The 16,295-nt window shown below is 37.0% G+C and overlaps 2 protein-coding genes across 4 annotated transcripts in view; one reads left to right on the forward strand and one right to left on the reverse strand.

The window, feature by feature from the left end:
- Positions 1-268: 268 nt before the first annotated feature.
- On the reverse strand, positions 269-10,957 carry LOC135472832 (galactose-1-phosphate uridylyltransferase-like). Its single transcript, XM_064752526.1, has 10 exons — positions 10,851-10,957; positions 9,564-9,733; positions 8,971-9,046; positions 8,541-8,719; positions 8,295-8,351; positions 7,381-7,506; positions 6,746-6,878; positions 4,064-4,147; positions 2,928-3,082; positions 269-2,307 (listed from the first exon to the last, which is right to left on the reverse strand). Exons 1-10 carry the CDS (start codon positions 10,870-10,872, stop codon positions 2,245-2,247), a joined length of 1,065 nt encoding a protein of 354 aa, XP_064608596.1. The 5' UTR covers positions 10,873-10,957; the 3' UTR covers positions 269-2,244.
- Positions 10,958-11,860: 903 nt separating this feature from the next.
- Positions 11,861-16,295, forward strand: part of LOC135472446 (leucine-rich repeat-containing protein 49-like) — a 41,907-nt gene continuing 37,472 nt past the window's right edge. For 2 of the 3 annotated variants that reach the window (XM_064751953.1, XM_064751956.1), the window contains exons 1-3: positions 11,861-12,014; positions 12,591-12,716; positions 13,559-13,652. In XM_064751953.1, coding sequence (XP_064608023.1) covers positions 11,964-12,014; positions 12,591-12,716; positions 13,559-13,652 — 271 coding nt within the window. In that variant the 5' untranslated portion in view covers positions 11,861-11,963. The remainder of the gene's footprint in view (positions 12,015-12,590; positions 12,717-13,558; positions 13,653-16,295) is intronic. The other variant, XM_064751955.1, reaches the window with a different exon arrangement.

A 16,295-nucleotide genomic window follows, 5' to 3' on the forward strand; every position in this document is an offset into this window, starting at 1 on the left:
CAGACATTCAGATTTGGCTTTATTTCGTAGTTTACCCCTGAGATTCTTTGAGAGGTTGAATAACAGTTATGTTTAACTAAATGTACATAATTGTATAAAAGACTGACCCCTCTGATAGCAGTAAGACTGCAACTTCTATCATTTTTTTTTAACATACTTCATGAGAACAAATATACACCTGTACCTATCTGTCAATCAAACAAACAACTTTCTGACTTATAACCAATACTGTTTCACATGTATGCCAAATTTGTTTTTCCAAGAAACTGTTGATTTGGAGTGATAAGTGACTTTTTGACACCAAATGCACACAGCTCCAATAAACAGGGTAAAATACAAACAAATACCTAACAATCAATAATGTCCACTCTTGCCAGCTAATTAACCTAAGGCGTAGTTCTCCGCGAAGCTGATTGGTAGCTTAAAAAAAGAGGTTACATGCTCTAAATCGAGCTGAAGTTATCTTGTGAGGTATGTCGGGTATCTTGAGGAAAAGTGATGATTACTCAAGGCACTTGTTTCCTCCACCAAACATAACCACTAACGTACATTCAATCTAAAACTTCAAATAAAAAAATATATATATACACATAATCCTATAATAACGAACAAAAAATGTTATAGAAATTTCTTTTGTAGTTCTTGACTGTAGTCTTATATGCATCTTTGTTATGATGTAAACAAGAATGTTATTTTGAACTTGAAACTGCACATCAGAAAGTAGCACATACAATTACTAAATAAACTGCCCTTAAAATAAGTGAACTTGACCATCCCTTGCTCTATACTGGCATTACGAAAGATAGGCATAAAGATGGTACAATTAATATAATTAATATGTATGATGCTCAATCTGAAAATTACTTTGAAGAATAAAAACACTACTGTAATTCTTCAACCTTTTCTGACGTTTGCAACATGTTTATTTAAGCAAATTCTGAGAGAACTATTCTGTGTAGACTGATAAAACTATACTTTCAGTGAAGCCCTGACATATTTAAATCCAACCAGTGTAGTTTTGTCTCCAAAATCAAATTAAAACCACCCATAAATTGCAGAAATGGTAACGAATTTCAGTAGAAGTGATAGCACTGCAGCTGTCTGCACAAAACGCTACTGCATCTCTACTCTCCAGAACATAAAAACACTAAAAATGTTAAAAAAATTTCAAAAGTCATAACCTTGCAAAATTTATAACAATAGTACTAAAAAATCTTCACCCAATTCTTACAAATACAACCATTGTTTAAATACTATTTAATACACCTCAAACTCATTCCATTGTATCTATAAAAAATACATGTACAAATGTAGTAAGTATTTAAAAAAAAAACAACCCATAAATATCACTGTCTACATATACAATGTGAGGCAAGCAAAAATGTAATTAAGGCTTTTCGGTTCTGTACATTATACATGACAGCAGCTTCAATCACAGATCTATAGTTGTGCAATCAGCATCAGTTATCAGTAGAATTTCTTTCATAAAATAGATCGTTGAGGTCAATGGCAACTCTGTCCAAAACAGCCAAATCAATGGCGAAGTGGAAGAGCATGGCGATTTAACATTTACAGTTCCAAGACATGTTTAAAATTAATGTTATATTATTTATTAATATTATATTACAATTTATAATTTTCACTGAAAACCAATCCCAGCCATTCTCTAATTTATAACATACAATCACTACTTTTCAAGTTTGAAGAAAACCAGTCACAGTATTCCAGCATTGTTTCCCAGGCAACAAAATGACAAACTGACAGACAATGCCAATTCCTATGACCTACAATCAGTTCACAGTGGGAGACAAAAAACACATCACTAATAAAAATCAAGGCAATAACAAAAAGTTCAGCCTGGTAATTATTTCTTTTTTTAGCACTTTTTGGCAATTGTTTCGGGCATTTGGACATAACATGTAACTCTTTATCATCCACATCATTGCCTCAAGTTTCTCATTACAAATACTTTCATTATGCTTGCAAAGCTCGTACAAAAATCTTGTACTTGTTGTGATTTTAGCGTCATCTTTACAACCAGGTCCATAATAAAAAACCACCTGAGATTCATAATGAAAATTAGCACTCTACAACATGAAGAGGGTATTATCCCTTCATAAATACTGTATAGATACATATCCTATACACATCAACAAAACCCCTATCTCCACCAAGACACACTGACAATGAGGCTGAGATTCTACCACTCTCACTCAGATCGCACCATTAACCTGTCTTGTGATTTCACTTTTCACCTGATTGCAGCTTGTAATGGAAATCGGGTAAATCTCTCAACTTCTGAGCTGCCTGCAACAAAAATTGTGACAAAAACCAAACTCAACAAAAGCATTCCTGATCATGTTTTTCAAAGCTAAATTTACAATCTCACTGATATTTTATGTTACAAAAACCTGAGGTTTTATCTTGTGATTAATGATTTACGCTCTCGTGAAATTATTTGCACTTAATACAGAGAGGGCGAAACGACGCGAGCTCTTGGCCAAGAACCTGACAAACACCCTAACAAAAAAGCCATGGCCGAACCAGCAAACGCTGATTCTGAAATGCAACCTTGTTGGCCATGGGCCTGGCATCTGCAAGTTCCACTGGTACTAAAGTAACTGTGCCAGCAGGTGATTGCTTTGTTGTTACAGCAGTTGAATTAATGTATCATTTTTAACAAGTACATGTGTTAATATAGCCACATAATGCATATCGTTGCACTTTCCCTAAGATCAGCTCCACTACTCTGACATCACATAGCTGTTTAAAGTTCAATCATAAGCATGTTTACAATGGCATTAGCCATGGAAAGTCCAGAAGAACCATTTAACTCAATCAATTTCTAAAACATACAATCTAATTTAAAGATTAAACCCAGATCTTGTCAACAAAATCAAAATTAAAGCTTGACAAACTCCATGTACCTGCTCAGCTGTTAAATCTCTCTGGGCCTGAGCCAACATCTCATAACCCACCATGAACTTCTTCACCGTGGCTGATCTCAGCAGAGGGGGGAAGTACAGTGCATGGAGTTGCCAGTGGTTGTTATCTTGACTGGCCTTACTACCTGTGGGTGCACCTGAAAGTACACATTACATATATATTTATTTGGTGTTTTATTCCATACTCACATAAAATATCAGTTAAGTTTTATTTAGGTGGAGGAAATCAGGGCAGTGCATATCATAGCCTTTACAAATCTCTTGAAATAAAGAAGCAACTGATGGGTGTTTAACACTGTGCTCAAGACTCTTCCATATGATGTTGAGCAAATCCTTGCAAACCATCAGATTCTTGAACTAAGTCCTATGGCCAAAGCTGACCAAGTAAGAGCTGGATTTGAAACTGCGATCTCATTGATCAGGGGATTATCTGTTATGTTGAAAGTAATGCTTGAGCTCAAAAAGCCAGCCAGAACCCTTTAAATTCTCTTCATTAAAAGAGAAGACAACAAATAATATTTCTGAAAAGGGTAGAAACAACAATGAACAGATGACAAACAGTGTTTGCTGTTAGCAGAAACACCTGCATTATCGGGCTATAGAAATAACTTGTGCCTCATTGGCTAAAACTGATAACATGCTGAACATTCGATTTTGTTGATGTGCACTATTTTGCTCAATTTGAGCTGCCACTATCTCTCTTATACAACACAAAAGTAAAAAGGTACGCTTTCTAGACTTTATGTGAGGCATTGCATAAATGCATATATACATTCGGTCAAGTCTTTTTCTTACAAAAATGTATATTATGGGTCAATTTAATTCTTCAACCTATTCCCGTGTTTGCAAGGTGTTTCTGAAAGCATATTCTGAGGGCATTAGTCGATGTAGACAGATAAAATTATACTTTTTGTGAAGCCCTGAAATGGGCTAATTAAACCAATATAGTTCTGCCTTCAAATTATTTGTAAAAGGTGTATAAATTACACTGAAAGTTGCTCTTTTATATGCAAAAATGTTGAGGAATTAGGGTAGTTCACTTGTGAATATCTACTTTTACAGCACTGTCTTCAGTGAGAGAGGAGGTCATAATGTTCAGTAATGCTTGTGCTACTTACCATGCCATCCCATTGAGTATGGGAAAGAGACTTCAAACAAGTTGTCATACTTTGTCAATAGCTTCTTCATAATGTCTGCCAAAGCTAGAAAACAATATCACACTGATATTTACTAATGAGACAAAATACATAATTACAATAATATCTTTGGTACATTTACATTTATGTATATCTGGTCTGAAATATAGTGAAAATTCATCAACATATTTCACAACGAAGTCTAAAATTATTGGTTTTGGATATCAACTGGACCAAATAAAAATACCAAATGCAGCAACAGGGTTTTACTTTTGATGCAAATCCAGGAATCTGATTCCCAGCCATGACTCCCATAAAGCAAATTTACAGGAATCAAGTCGGATTCCAGTAAGAAAGTCACAAAAATCATTTCGTAATAAAAATGAATTTGTTCTCAAATTTCCAATTCATAACTATGTTTCCTCTCAATAAGTGGACGTGAGACCATAAACGTCGTCATAATGCGCATTCTGTTGGACTTTTCTTACATGTTATTTCAAATGGGCGTTGGTTCTTTTTCACCATAACTTTCAAAACATACAAATACCAGAACATCTATACTGACGAACCAAGATCAAAATAAACGATGAACATTGGAAGGAAATTCTTTAGCATAAACTAACTGTAAAATAATGAAATACAGCAGGGGTGAAATCAATGACGTGCTGATGAAAGTTGGGATAAGAAAGTCTGACGTGCCAAGCTAAATTTTAACAACAGGGAGGGAAAATAAGGGCATTAAACGTGTACACAAACTGCGGTGAGTTAGGGCGTGGTGGGTAAACAAAGTGGAAGTTCATTCGCCTTTAGTTTGATAAATCTTCGGCATGCCGGTAAAAGTGAAAGAAAATTAGAGCCTGTGATTAAGTGACACATAACAACATGTGCTGGTTTCTTGTGAATGTCACTATGATACAGGCTATTCCATTGGCTGTCTCTCTCCAGTGGAACAATGAGTCAGCTTCTAACAAATTGTCGGAAATGAAACCTGTGTTCAACAACATAATGGCCGTTTGACAACTACACCAGTGGTAGTAGTTACAGAGGAAGATTAAAACCGAAACATATCCAAAACTAATGAGAAGATTGCAATGAAATAAATATGAAAATGGGTGCGTGAAGACATTTTTGTAAAAACAGTGTTGCTTGTCAATTTGATCGCATCTAAACTGGAGTTTTGGAACTAAAGGAAAAATTTTACTTTGGCATGCTGCTGTCAAATGTCATAGAAATGTAGCAAATCCAATACAAATGTCAGCAACTCAATCAGCTACAGCTGACTTCTGTAGCTGAAAGCTTTGGTCTAAAGATGGTTTGTATTTTACTAATAGGGCCTAAGCAAGGATCGCTGCCCCACCCCCCAACATCTAACCCAATATTAAAAGTTCACAGCAGCTGATTTGGTTACAAACTCCCAAGCAACTGAACTTCTAAAGACAAAATTGTTCATGTCATCAGTAACCAGTAATCATGTAATTATTTGAACAAAGATAATAATAAACTATATTTATCAGATCAGCCTACAATGTTAAAACTTTATTAACATGGTGTTTTTTTCTATCATGAAGGGCCTTAAAAACTTGGGGAAGGGCCAATTGATTTCCAAGTCAACTGGCCCTGCTGGCCTTTTGATTTGTAGGGTTTGTTTCCACCCCTGTATAGTGTATATTTATTTCACCTGGAACCCCCAATACTGTTTGATTTTATTTACCATATGTCAAACTTTGGAGTAAGTGCATACTTTGTGGTGCTAGATTTGACCTAGATTATTGTGGATTCCTGTAAAGAAAATCTATGGGAACCCATTTAGATTCTGGTAAAAAATTATGAAAATAAAGACCTGAACAATAACAGCCACCTCATTCCAAGCAGTGAGTACAAGCAAATTTATATGTAAAAACAGCCTTGTCATACCAGACAATAACTTCCATCAATCAAAACTTACATCAAATCTAGGCCGGTGTTTTGGAATTTTGTAGTTTTTCACTTATAAGACAATGGTCAGGGTCCAGATTCACAAAGTGTTAACATCTTTGTGAAACTTGGCCAGGTTACTTGGATAGAGGAAAGCAAAGCGCCCAGGATAAACCATCAACCCTTGTCAGGTGAAACCAGAGCGTCGGGGGTAAATCATTGTCCTGTGTCAAGGTAAATCATTGCCCACTGACAGGAGAAACCAGAGCGCCCAGAGTAAGTTAATGCCCTTTGCCAGGGGAAACCAGAGCACCCAGGGTAATCATTGTCCCTTGTCAAGGTAAATCATTGCCCACTGACAGGAGAAACCAGAGCGCCCAGAGTAAAGTAATGCCCTTTGCCAGGGGAAACCAGAGCACCCAGGGTAATCATTGTCCCTTGTCGAGGTAAATCATTGCCCACTGACAGGAGAAACCAGAGCACCCAGAGTAAATTAATGCCCTTCGCCAGGGGAAACCAGAGCACCCAGGGTAATCATTGTCCCTTGTCGAGGTAAATCACCCTTTGCAAGGTACATGTGCCTGAAACTTCTTGTCCTAAAGCCTCAGCAAAAGCCGTCTTTCAGGCATGTTGTATTGTGACCTTACTAGTCAAGGGCTGACCAGCTCCAGTAAGGACAACACTTTATCAGAATGAGCTCCATGTTTTTACAAGAAAGAAAACATGGATTTGTAATCCCTGGCCACCCACCAGTTTTCTCTGCATCAGTCAGATCTGTGAGGGAGGGGACGTGGCGTTTAGGCAGGAGCATGGTCTCGTATGGCCACACTGCCCAGTAAGGAACCAGCCACACCCAACTCTCATTCTCTAGAAGTACCCGCTCCTGAAAGGTTAACCACGCAGGAATGATCAATTTATGAATTCTAAATACTATTCTTCCCTTTTGTTTATTTTGTCATCATCTGGAGAACTGAATTTCATGGCTTTGTCTCTATAAATTTATGCACGTCTGTAATGACGGTTTGGTTCATTTTAACTGTTTTTAAACAAGTTTGTCTATTTTTGTTTTATTTTTTATGTTCTCATTCAATCGAAAACCATTCACTGGCTGCTGTTTTAAACTTTTTCTTGCCACGATATGGCTGGAAAATTACTGGTGTGATGTTTAGCCATAATCATTCAATCATTCATTCATGCCTGTAATGTTCATCATAAAATTTCTGTGGCAAACTTGAGTGCCCTAATATTGAGTCAATATGAGATGTTACACTCCTCATGTATTATCCTCATGTAAATTTCATGTAAAATCAAGAAGACACTTTCCTTATAAATGCAGGATTTCTATGATGCAAAGGTATGTGTACAAACATGACAAATAGAGGTACCGTTCGTTTGCTAATCTCCTGCTTAACATAGTCCACCAGCATTGGCACTTTGTGTTTCTGGTAATACTCTCTCTGTGTCCTGTCCTTAATGGCTGGTTCATTAGGCATAAATGAGCTGGCCCACACCTGAGGAAGAAATCAGACAAAGTTGTTCAATGTTTATGATTGATAATATAAACCGCTTTCAATCTATTCAAGTTTACATGACATTTCGGGTGTTTGTTTAAGAGATACTAGACAACATGGGTTGGACGGGAGATACACCTTGTTTTAATGGAGGTTAGAAACATACTTGGTAGCTTGAAGAAGTCTGATAAACATGTGATGGTTTGGGTTTGAGACAAATGTTGTAAAAAGGGTATAAGTTAGGAGACAAACATGGCCGATACAAACAGGGTGTGAGTTAAGAGACAAATATGGCAGATAGGACATGTATTAAGAGACAAACACAATAAACAAGGTATTAATTAAGAGACAAAAATATTAGTCAGGTTTTGGGTTAAGAGACAAACATGGCAGACAGTGTGAGTTTACAGACAAATATCATAGACAAGGTATGAGTTAAGAAACAAACATAATAAAAAAAGGTGTCAGTTAAGAGTCAAACATGAAAGACAAGGTGTGAGCTTACAGACAAACATGGCAGACAGGTTGTGAGTTTACAGACAAATATGGCAGAGAGGATATGTGTTAAGAGACAAACATAACAAAGTATGTGTTAAGAGACAAATATGCCAGACAGAATATGAATTAAGATACTAAGATGGCAGTCAGTGTTAAGAGACAAACATGGCAGACAGGGTATGAGTTAAGAGACAAACATGGCAGACAGGGTATGAGTTAAGAGACAAACATAGCAGACAGGGTCTGAGTTAAGAGATAAACACATGGTAGGTATGGATCCAAAAACCTACCTGACAATGTGGATGAGGGTTTGAGCAGCCCATGACAGCTCCTCTGTTCTCAAATATCTGGAAATAAATCACAGATATACAATTATACACAAGTAAGAAAGACATATACATGTGCTCCATAAATATTGCAAAATTTTTGTGAAAAATTACACGACTAGTTGTTCCCAGAGTGTATTGTTTAACATAAACCTGATACAGCAATCTTTTGCATCAGGGTAAACAGGAACTTATGTATAGCTACTGTACCTGGACCCAGTCGTATTTCTTGCCCAGGTCAGCATAGATCTCTACCCACATGTCAATAACAGCTCGTATCTCGGAGGGGGTCATCAGAGGCAGAGTGAGGTCAGAGTGGGGGTGGAAGCACATCACCTTACAGGTACCTTTAGCTGAGGCGCAGCGGAATAGAGGGTTGTCATGTGACTCTGTCAAGAAATCCAGAATCAGTTGAATATAACATGCAGAAATATAATTCAATGAAAGCATCACTATCAAGACTAAACAGTCATTGTTATTAGGTGGCTTGCTTTGATGCATCCTGGATTCGTTATAACTGTCACTTGTGACTGATTTGTGAGAATGATCTCTCTTGCTCCCTTTTCTCTGAGATAACTAAAATGTCATGTTACACAGGACATAAAGTACCAAAACAGCTGATTTCAATATCTTTGCCTACCATAATCTGGGCCTTCTTCCAGCAAAGCAGGGAAGTCATTGGTGAAGACGTATGTGCTCTCATAGTTCGGAGTTATCTGACAAAGAGAAAATACATGCAAGTCATGGGAATGCTATCAAATTATGTCCAATACCAGACAATGAAGATGCCAATGAGATGGCGATGAGAAAAGCTGATAAGGATTACTTAACAAGTCTTACGTTTCTGAAACCTGGATTTGAATTATATTTTGTTTTTCAATTTTTAAATTTTATTATCCTTATTATGACTTCATGGTTGTAATTGTTCTGCTTGTATATTTACTAGCATTTATAATTAATAGGTACCCAAAGATCTGTAGACAATCAATGCCACCCACCAGTCAACAAAATATCAGAAATGCTCCTAACATAGATTCCTGTCCCTAATGCGGCACATTAAATTTTTTTGCACCAGGCGTAATATTAACAGCAAGGCATGTCAACACAAGCAGTTTACTCCTTATGATAAGAGAGGACCAATCCACTTGATTCCTTGAGATATGGGATCCAAATACATACAGTTACTTAAAATCCTAACATGCCATTCTGCATCAAGACACCCACCCTTCATACCTGTCCATTGCTTCTGGTCACCCCTGGACATAGTGGGTTGTTCGGGTCAAACCTGGGTATACTGTTCTCCTCTGGCTTCTCCACCTGTCCTTTCCAGGGTCTCTTCATGCGATGTGGTGAGACCAGCACCCAGTCAGCCTTCAGAGGGTTGTAACGAATGTGCTGGTGCTCTGAAACATAAACAATATTTGTCACTGGCAATTTGATATTATGACATGTTTGTCTTTGCGGATGTGCTCGACTTCTAAGGCACATGTACCTGTGACGTTTTCCTTGTAGACAAGATAGGGACGTGTTAAGGCTCTATACGAACTAAGTAGAGATAGTCCTGATCTCTGGGCTATTATAATGGATATAACGTTCCCCCTTACAGAGGTCGGACGACAGTTGTGTATTTAGATGTTTTCAAGATTAGATCATTACATGTGTGAATGTACAGGTATATTTCCAGGCTACATGTGTATACATGTATATGTATATTTGTATACTTTCGGTATTTACAAGTCAACTATTTATTTCAAATTTCGTAACAAAATTACAGTCTTCTTCTTTAAATGTATAGGATTGTGTAAGTTTTCTCTCTGAAAACTATTCATATATTTAATATAAATTTAGCAATATAACTGACAAATGTAACACTGTACAATACTGAAATTCATAATGTGCATTGCATAATTTGTTCCATAGGATATCATGTCGTCATTAGGGGTCTTCATCATTCCTGTTTTACAAAATGAGGTAGAACTTATTTTGATGCTGTTGACACTGATGCTTGAACCTGGGCCACTTTTTATGCCATGGAGAGCAATGTGAGACATTAACAAAGAGCTACACAGAAGGTCTTCATCACTGCAGTTTTCTGCTATGATGTGGCAGGGCTTGTGTACTTCATATGTGTTTCATGAGCGGAAATATACTGACTGTTGTGTCATAATAAAGGAAAGAACAAATGAGTTCACCGCTTTGGACAGTTTTGCTACATGCAAGAGGGAGTTTTACGAGTTCCCCCAATCATTTCAATTTGAGCAAATTATACACTGTCGGGATTTCTGGCAAACTTACGATAAAAACTGCACAGACGTAAACAAAATATCAAAAAAAAAAAAAACGTAACTGATCATTACCATATATTTTCTCTGATAATTTAAAGTTTCAGATCAAAAGCCTTTGCAGTTCAACTTTATGGCTTGCATAAAACTATAACTTGAACTCATATTGACAGCACTGGTTTGATCAAAAGCTACTTTAAACATAGCTTGCAAATTTAATTTTAAATGTAACAGCAACCTTGAGTATCAAATGAAGCCATAGTGTGTCTTTCGTAAACGATTTCAGGATAAAATTCAAGACATCCGTAGTGGATCAACACGTTTTTCTCGTAGCAGCCGACAACGTCCGGTCTTTGACATCATAAAGTGCGCATGTCTGTAGAAAGCATCCGGTATCTAAAAAAAGACTTCACGTGAGTGCAAATGAGTACCATTGTCCCACCTGGGGGCGCGGAGCGTTTTACAAAAAGAAACCTGATTGAGTAATTAAATGTTTTGATTGGGCCTGTGCTTTTGATGTCACATGATAGTCCCCACTATTGCCTATGCATCCTACGAAAGTTAAGACAATGTTGACATGAAATAGATCTGATCTATTTACATGGGATATGTGATAATGTAGGAACCCCACAGTATAGTTACAGGTAATATGATGATTGATAGTTTGTTAAGGATCATTATCTGATGTTGATATTTTTCTGTTAGAAATTAATCGATAAATGAGATGATGGTATCAATCTGCTACCATGTCACCAATGGGTGCACCAATGGCCAAGGCACTAAAGCACATAAAACAGCTACAAACAAGAAAAGAAGTACTGACCCTGGTATCACAAATCGATCTTAGACTTAAGTCAAAAATCACATTAAAATTGTTGTTTCTTATGTTACAAGGTCAAAATGTTCCTTAACAACGTCAATTCTGGGTAAGTTATCGTACAACAAATTTCATCTAAAATAACGGAAGAGAACATACAAAATTTAAACATCGAAGTTTTGACTTAAGTCTTTGTTAACTTCGTGATCCTGGTTTCAGGGCAACATAAATAACTAAATGCAATGTTTGAACTACTTGGACAACAAAGCTCAGTTGGCAAAAACTACAGATCTTCATAAAGAAAATGTTTTTCAAGCTTTCAATTATCTTTAACAAGCCCACTGATGCGGACCGACGCGCCATCTGGCGAGAACGCGGTTTGGGCATTTTTCGCTTGGAAAGTTATTCCTCTTAGCCATTTTTGTTGACAGTGGAAACGGTGAATTTGGTGTAAAAATGTAACGATTTCTCTTCTAGACATGAAACTGTCGCATATATTTAGGCGCCGATCATGATAAGGCAGTTGCCCTAGATATGAGTAACTATCACAACAAACCGAGGGGCAAACTGTCATCTGTAAAAGAGGTGAGCTGGGGTGTGACGGGAAATCGACCCCGATTCGCGCACATTTTGTGGCGTACGTTTTCGCGCACTGTTGTTCACTCCTTGCCGGAGATGTGTTTTTACTGTGTGATGTGTTGAGCAATCAATTATCCAATTTCACAGTCACAGTTCACAACCACAGACTTGTCAGTGTCACTCACAATTTTTCAATCTACGATATAGAATTAATGAACTGAAGAATATATGAAATAAAGGTACCATGTGCACCTTTGATGCCAGTGTTATAATTAAACCATATAGTGTCTTGAAAGAAAGTCCATAAAGCAAAGTATAGCCTGGTTTGGAAGTGGTTATTATCAATGAAACAAGGGCTTGTTTTTTGCATGGACTGTTAAATCTGGCTATACATGTTCCTGTTGGGGTTAAAGTATTAAAATGTTTTCCTGTTTTTCTTTGAATGTTTCACTATTTTCTATGTAACAAATACTGTTTTCCAACCTACGATATTCATTATGTGTTTTCCACACGAATATCACATACAGATGCCTGTGTTTGACTCTCACATGTTTCACAGTCACCACACTGATGTTATTTCAGCCTTACATACTAACCCCCACCCTGTCTCTAGGCCTGCAGGTGGGTGGAGGTGGTAACCATAGCAACCTCATAGCTGTAACCAAGAGGATAGATCCACCCAGATCTGCCAAATCTGTCAGTACTAATGTAAGTGACTTAAAAACTTGTCTGACATGTAGTATAGTGCCACAAGGTAGTACAGTTCAGTTATGCTCTCTCTCTTCATAGACAGGTGTGAAGTCTGAAAATATAATCATTTACAGAAGTTACTATGTACTTTATACTCTATAAACTATGACAGTCTTCATCTCATCTACCTCTGTCACTCAACTGAACATGTACTTGTGTGCTGTGTGTGGCCCACCTGTGTTCTGTATGTTTATCATCTGCGTGCTGTGTATGACTCATCTGTGTACTGTGTGTGACTCATCTGTCTGCTGTGTGTTGTTCATCTTTGTGCTGTGTGTGGGTCAGGTGTTCTGTATTTTCATCATCTGTGTATTGTGTGGGGCTCATCTGTGTGCTGTGTGTTACTCATCTATGTACTGTGCGTGGCTCATCTGTATGCTATATTTGTGCTGTATGTGACTCATCTCTATAGTGTGTGTGGCTCATCTGTGTGCTACATTTGTACTGTGTGTCACCTTGCTGTGTGTGGCTCATCTGTGTGCTACATTTGTGCTGTGTGTGGCTGATCTGTGTGCTACATTTGTACTGTGTGTCACTTTGCTGTGTTCGGCTCATCTATGTGCTACATTTTTGCTGTGTGTGGCTTATCTGTGTACTGTGCGTTTAGGGATATGTGTGTTACATGCAGATCATGTTACTGTGTGTTTAATGGGAATCACAATCACATCGCATTTATCTGTAGTTCATCATGTTACAGGTTTGTGACCTCAAATTAAGAATGTAATTTACAAAAAAATAAAATGTTACTTTATGCCAGTGTTATCATTAACATATACTTGCATGTTATTTATGATTTATAGCCAAATCACGATCATGTGATGATACAATCCAATGGCGATGTAAGAATGAGACGTATCTCACAGTCAGAGCCTTTCCAGCTCAACCACTTTGCTGGTAAGTATAGCAACTAACGTCACTCACAGATCAGAAAGTTTTACCGCTCAGTGTAGTAAGTATGTGAGCAGTACCATTTTTAATATGCCATAAAATGTGTGAACAGAACTTTATGTTGATCGATTGTTTTACTTTTGTATGTACATGTTATACACTTTATGATTGTTCTGTTAAGGAGGCCATACCAGAGATTTGGGGGGGGGGGGGCAAAAAGTCAGCACAAATCCAGTTGAATCATTACTATTGTTTTAGAAATAATCACCTTTCACAAAATATTAGCCTCATATGTGCATGTGTTATTGTTCAAAATCAGTGAAAAAGTTGCTAAAACTTTGAAGTGGGCCCATTATAACTTATTCATATTCTAGAATCATTATAAATAGTACACCAGTCTAATATTTACTGAAAGGTAGTCATTTGAACTATTCTTGGCAAATACAGGAAATTCAAGATGATTAGCGAAATGCATATTTTGCCAAAAATCTCTGGTATAGCCTCTTTAATTAATAGTTCTTGTCTCAGCTTTTTGTATATATTTGCTTCTATTCACATTTTCTGTAGCTCTACAAGTATAGTTACATATATCTGTTTGATTGTTTTTTTTTTAGAATCAGAATGGACACATTAATGTGGTCAGGCTCATACATTTTAAACATTGTCAGCTTCACTGTTTGTTTGCACCAATATTACATGTACCTGTTATCCATGTGGCAATATCACATACCTGTTTTACCCATCTTACCATCTGCCTGTCTCCTTAAGACCGACTTTAACTTTACGTCACTGTTCATCAAAATGATTGTGCTGTGGCATAATTCCTACTTGTAACAGGAAAGTACCTGTCAAGACAGCTGTTTAACAAAAATGACAAGTTTTTGTAAGGTTTGAACCCAGGGGGCAGATGTTGTGGTCGTCTTACATACCTGAGAAAGGGACCAAGAGATGCATGAGAAGTGCTGTCAGAGTTCTCTCCCCTATACTGGCTGCTATACTGTGAATTGACAGGCTTCAAGCTCTGAGCAGTTTGATAGAAGCTGGGCATAGCATACTTTATTTCAGCAATGCTCTTCCCAGATTTCAGCTAAAGTTTGGCATATATAAAAATGCTCTTTCAGAAGCACATAAAGGCCGTATGATGTGGATGAATCATTTGAAATGAAGCAGAATGTGTCACAAGAAAAATGATCAACTACATGTGAAAACAATATGTAAGATGACGTGTTTTAACTTTGTGCACATACAGCTGTACATACATGTATTTAACGTCTTCTAGGTAATTACGAAGTGTCCATGAAAAACTTTACCACACTAGCAATGGCATCAAAGTTTTAGTATTTTAGTTCCACTTACCTCGAATACAAAGATGTGTCAATCTTCTCCAAAATCAACTTTGTTTTAAAAGCGTTTGTAGTCATATTGTTGGAGTCACAAACAAGGAAAACTATACACAGAGAATTAACACATACATGTGCATGTATTTAAGACTCAGATGAAAGGATCCCTACCAATGAAACTGAAAGTAATAATTATATTTTAGTTGCAGTCTATGTAACCAGCCCCATTGTCCACGCTAAATACATACATGTAGGGGACATGTGTGACTGATGAAACCAGGTATTCCATTACTTGTACTGGTAGTCAACACATTATGTATTCTGGACAGTTGACAGTTTGCCTCTACAGTACTCAGTATACACTCACTGGTGTTTAATCACCTGTAACCAACGTGTAATAATAATCCTATTATCCTACAATGTAACAGTGAGTCCATGTCTAGGTGCTCCCCATATTTTCAAGTACTGGTGTCATGAAGGATAATTATATAATAGCTGATTTGGTACATGTACATGCAAAGGGTTAAAGTGATTAGCTGTAATTGTGTGATTTACTACTGTAACTTTAGACTCTTTACAGGACTCAAATGAGACATATAGATATATCTTATCCTTAGAGATTGAGCGTTCCTATTTCTGTTCATTCACAAAAAGCAAACCAAAAAGTCAAATCAGATCTACACTAATTGGGTTTCCATTTGTCTAATGGATAATTTGAAACAGCCTACTGCCGTGGGAAAGGTGAAGGAAAAAAGTAAAGGGAGATATATTGAAACGTTTTGTGCACAAATACGTAAGCAGATTGAGCGGCCTGCTAATCTTATATCTTATCATACATCACTGACACATTCTCACTTACTGGCAATCTCTAGAAATTCATATGAAATTACTGTTTATGAAATTGTACAATTTACTGTTACAGTCATTTATAAGTCCAAAAAGTTTATTACCATGGCACGTGTTCACCTCTCAAAGTACCACATATCAATTAAGACAGGATTACTGTTTTACCATTTGCTTACACATATAGGTCATGCTAATAAGCGACTTACATAGTGTGTAGAAACATGTATCCAAATGCCTTTATAAAACTGAGACATGCTTATATGCGTTTTGTTGCATGAACTTCACATATCCCTTGGTAGCTTCAATCATAACACATTGATGCAGATTGCCTCAAAGTTTGAAGTCTGACAATGTCATGAGATGATCCCAGAAAACATGCCTTAACAAACAATATCTTTAGTTTTTGGTCGGTTCCTTAAAGATATCAGCGGATTTTCTACTGGTAAACCATTTTGGATTATCC

The sequence above is a fragment of the Liolophura sinensis genome, chromosome 8 (assembly GCF_032854445.1).
Source record: "Liolophura sinensis isolate JHLJ2023 chromosome 8, CUHK_Ljap_v2, whole genome shotgun sequence".
NCBI classification, from domain to species: Eukaryota; Metazoa; Mollusca; class Polyplacophora; order Chitonida; family Chitonidae; genus Liolophura; species Liolophura sinensis.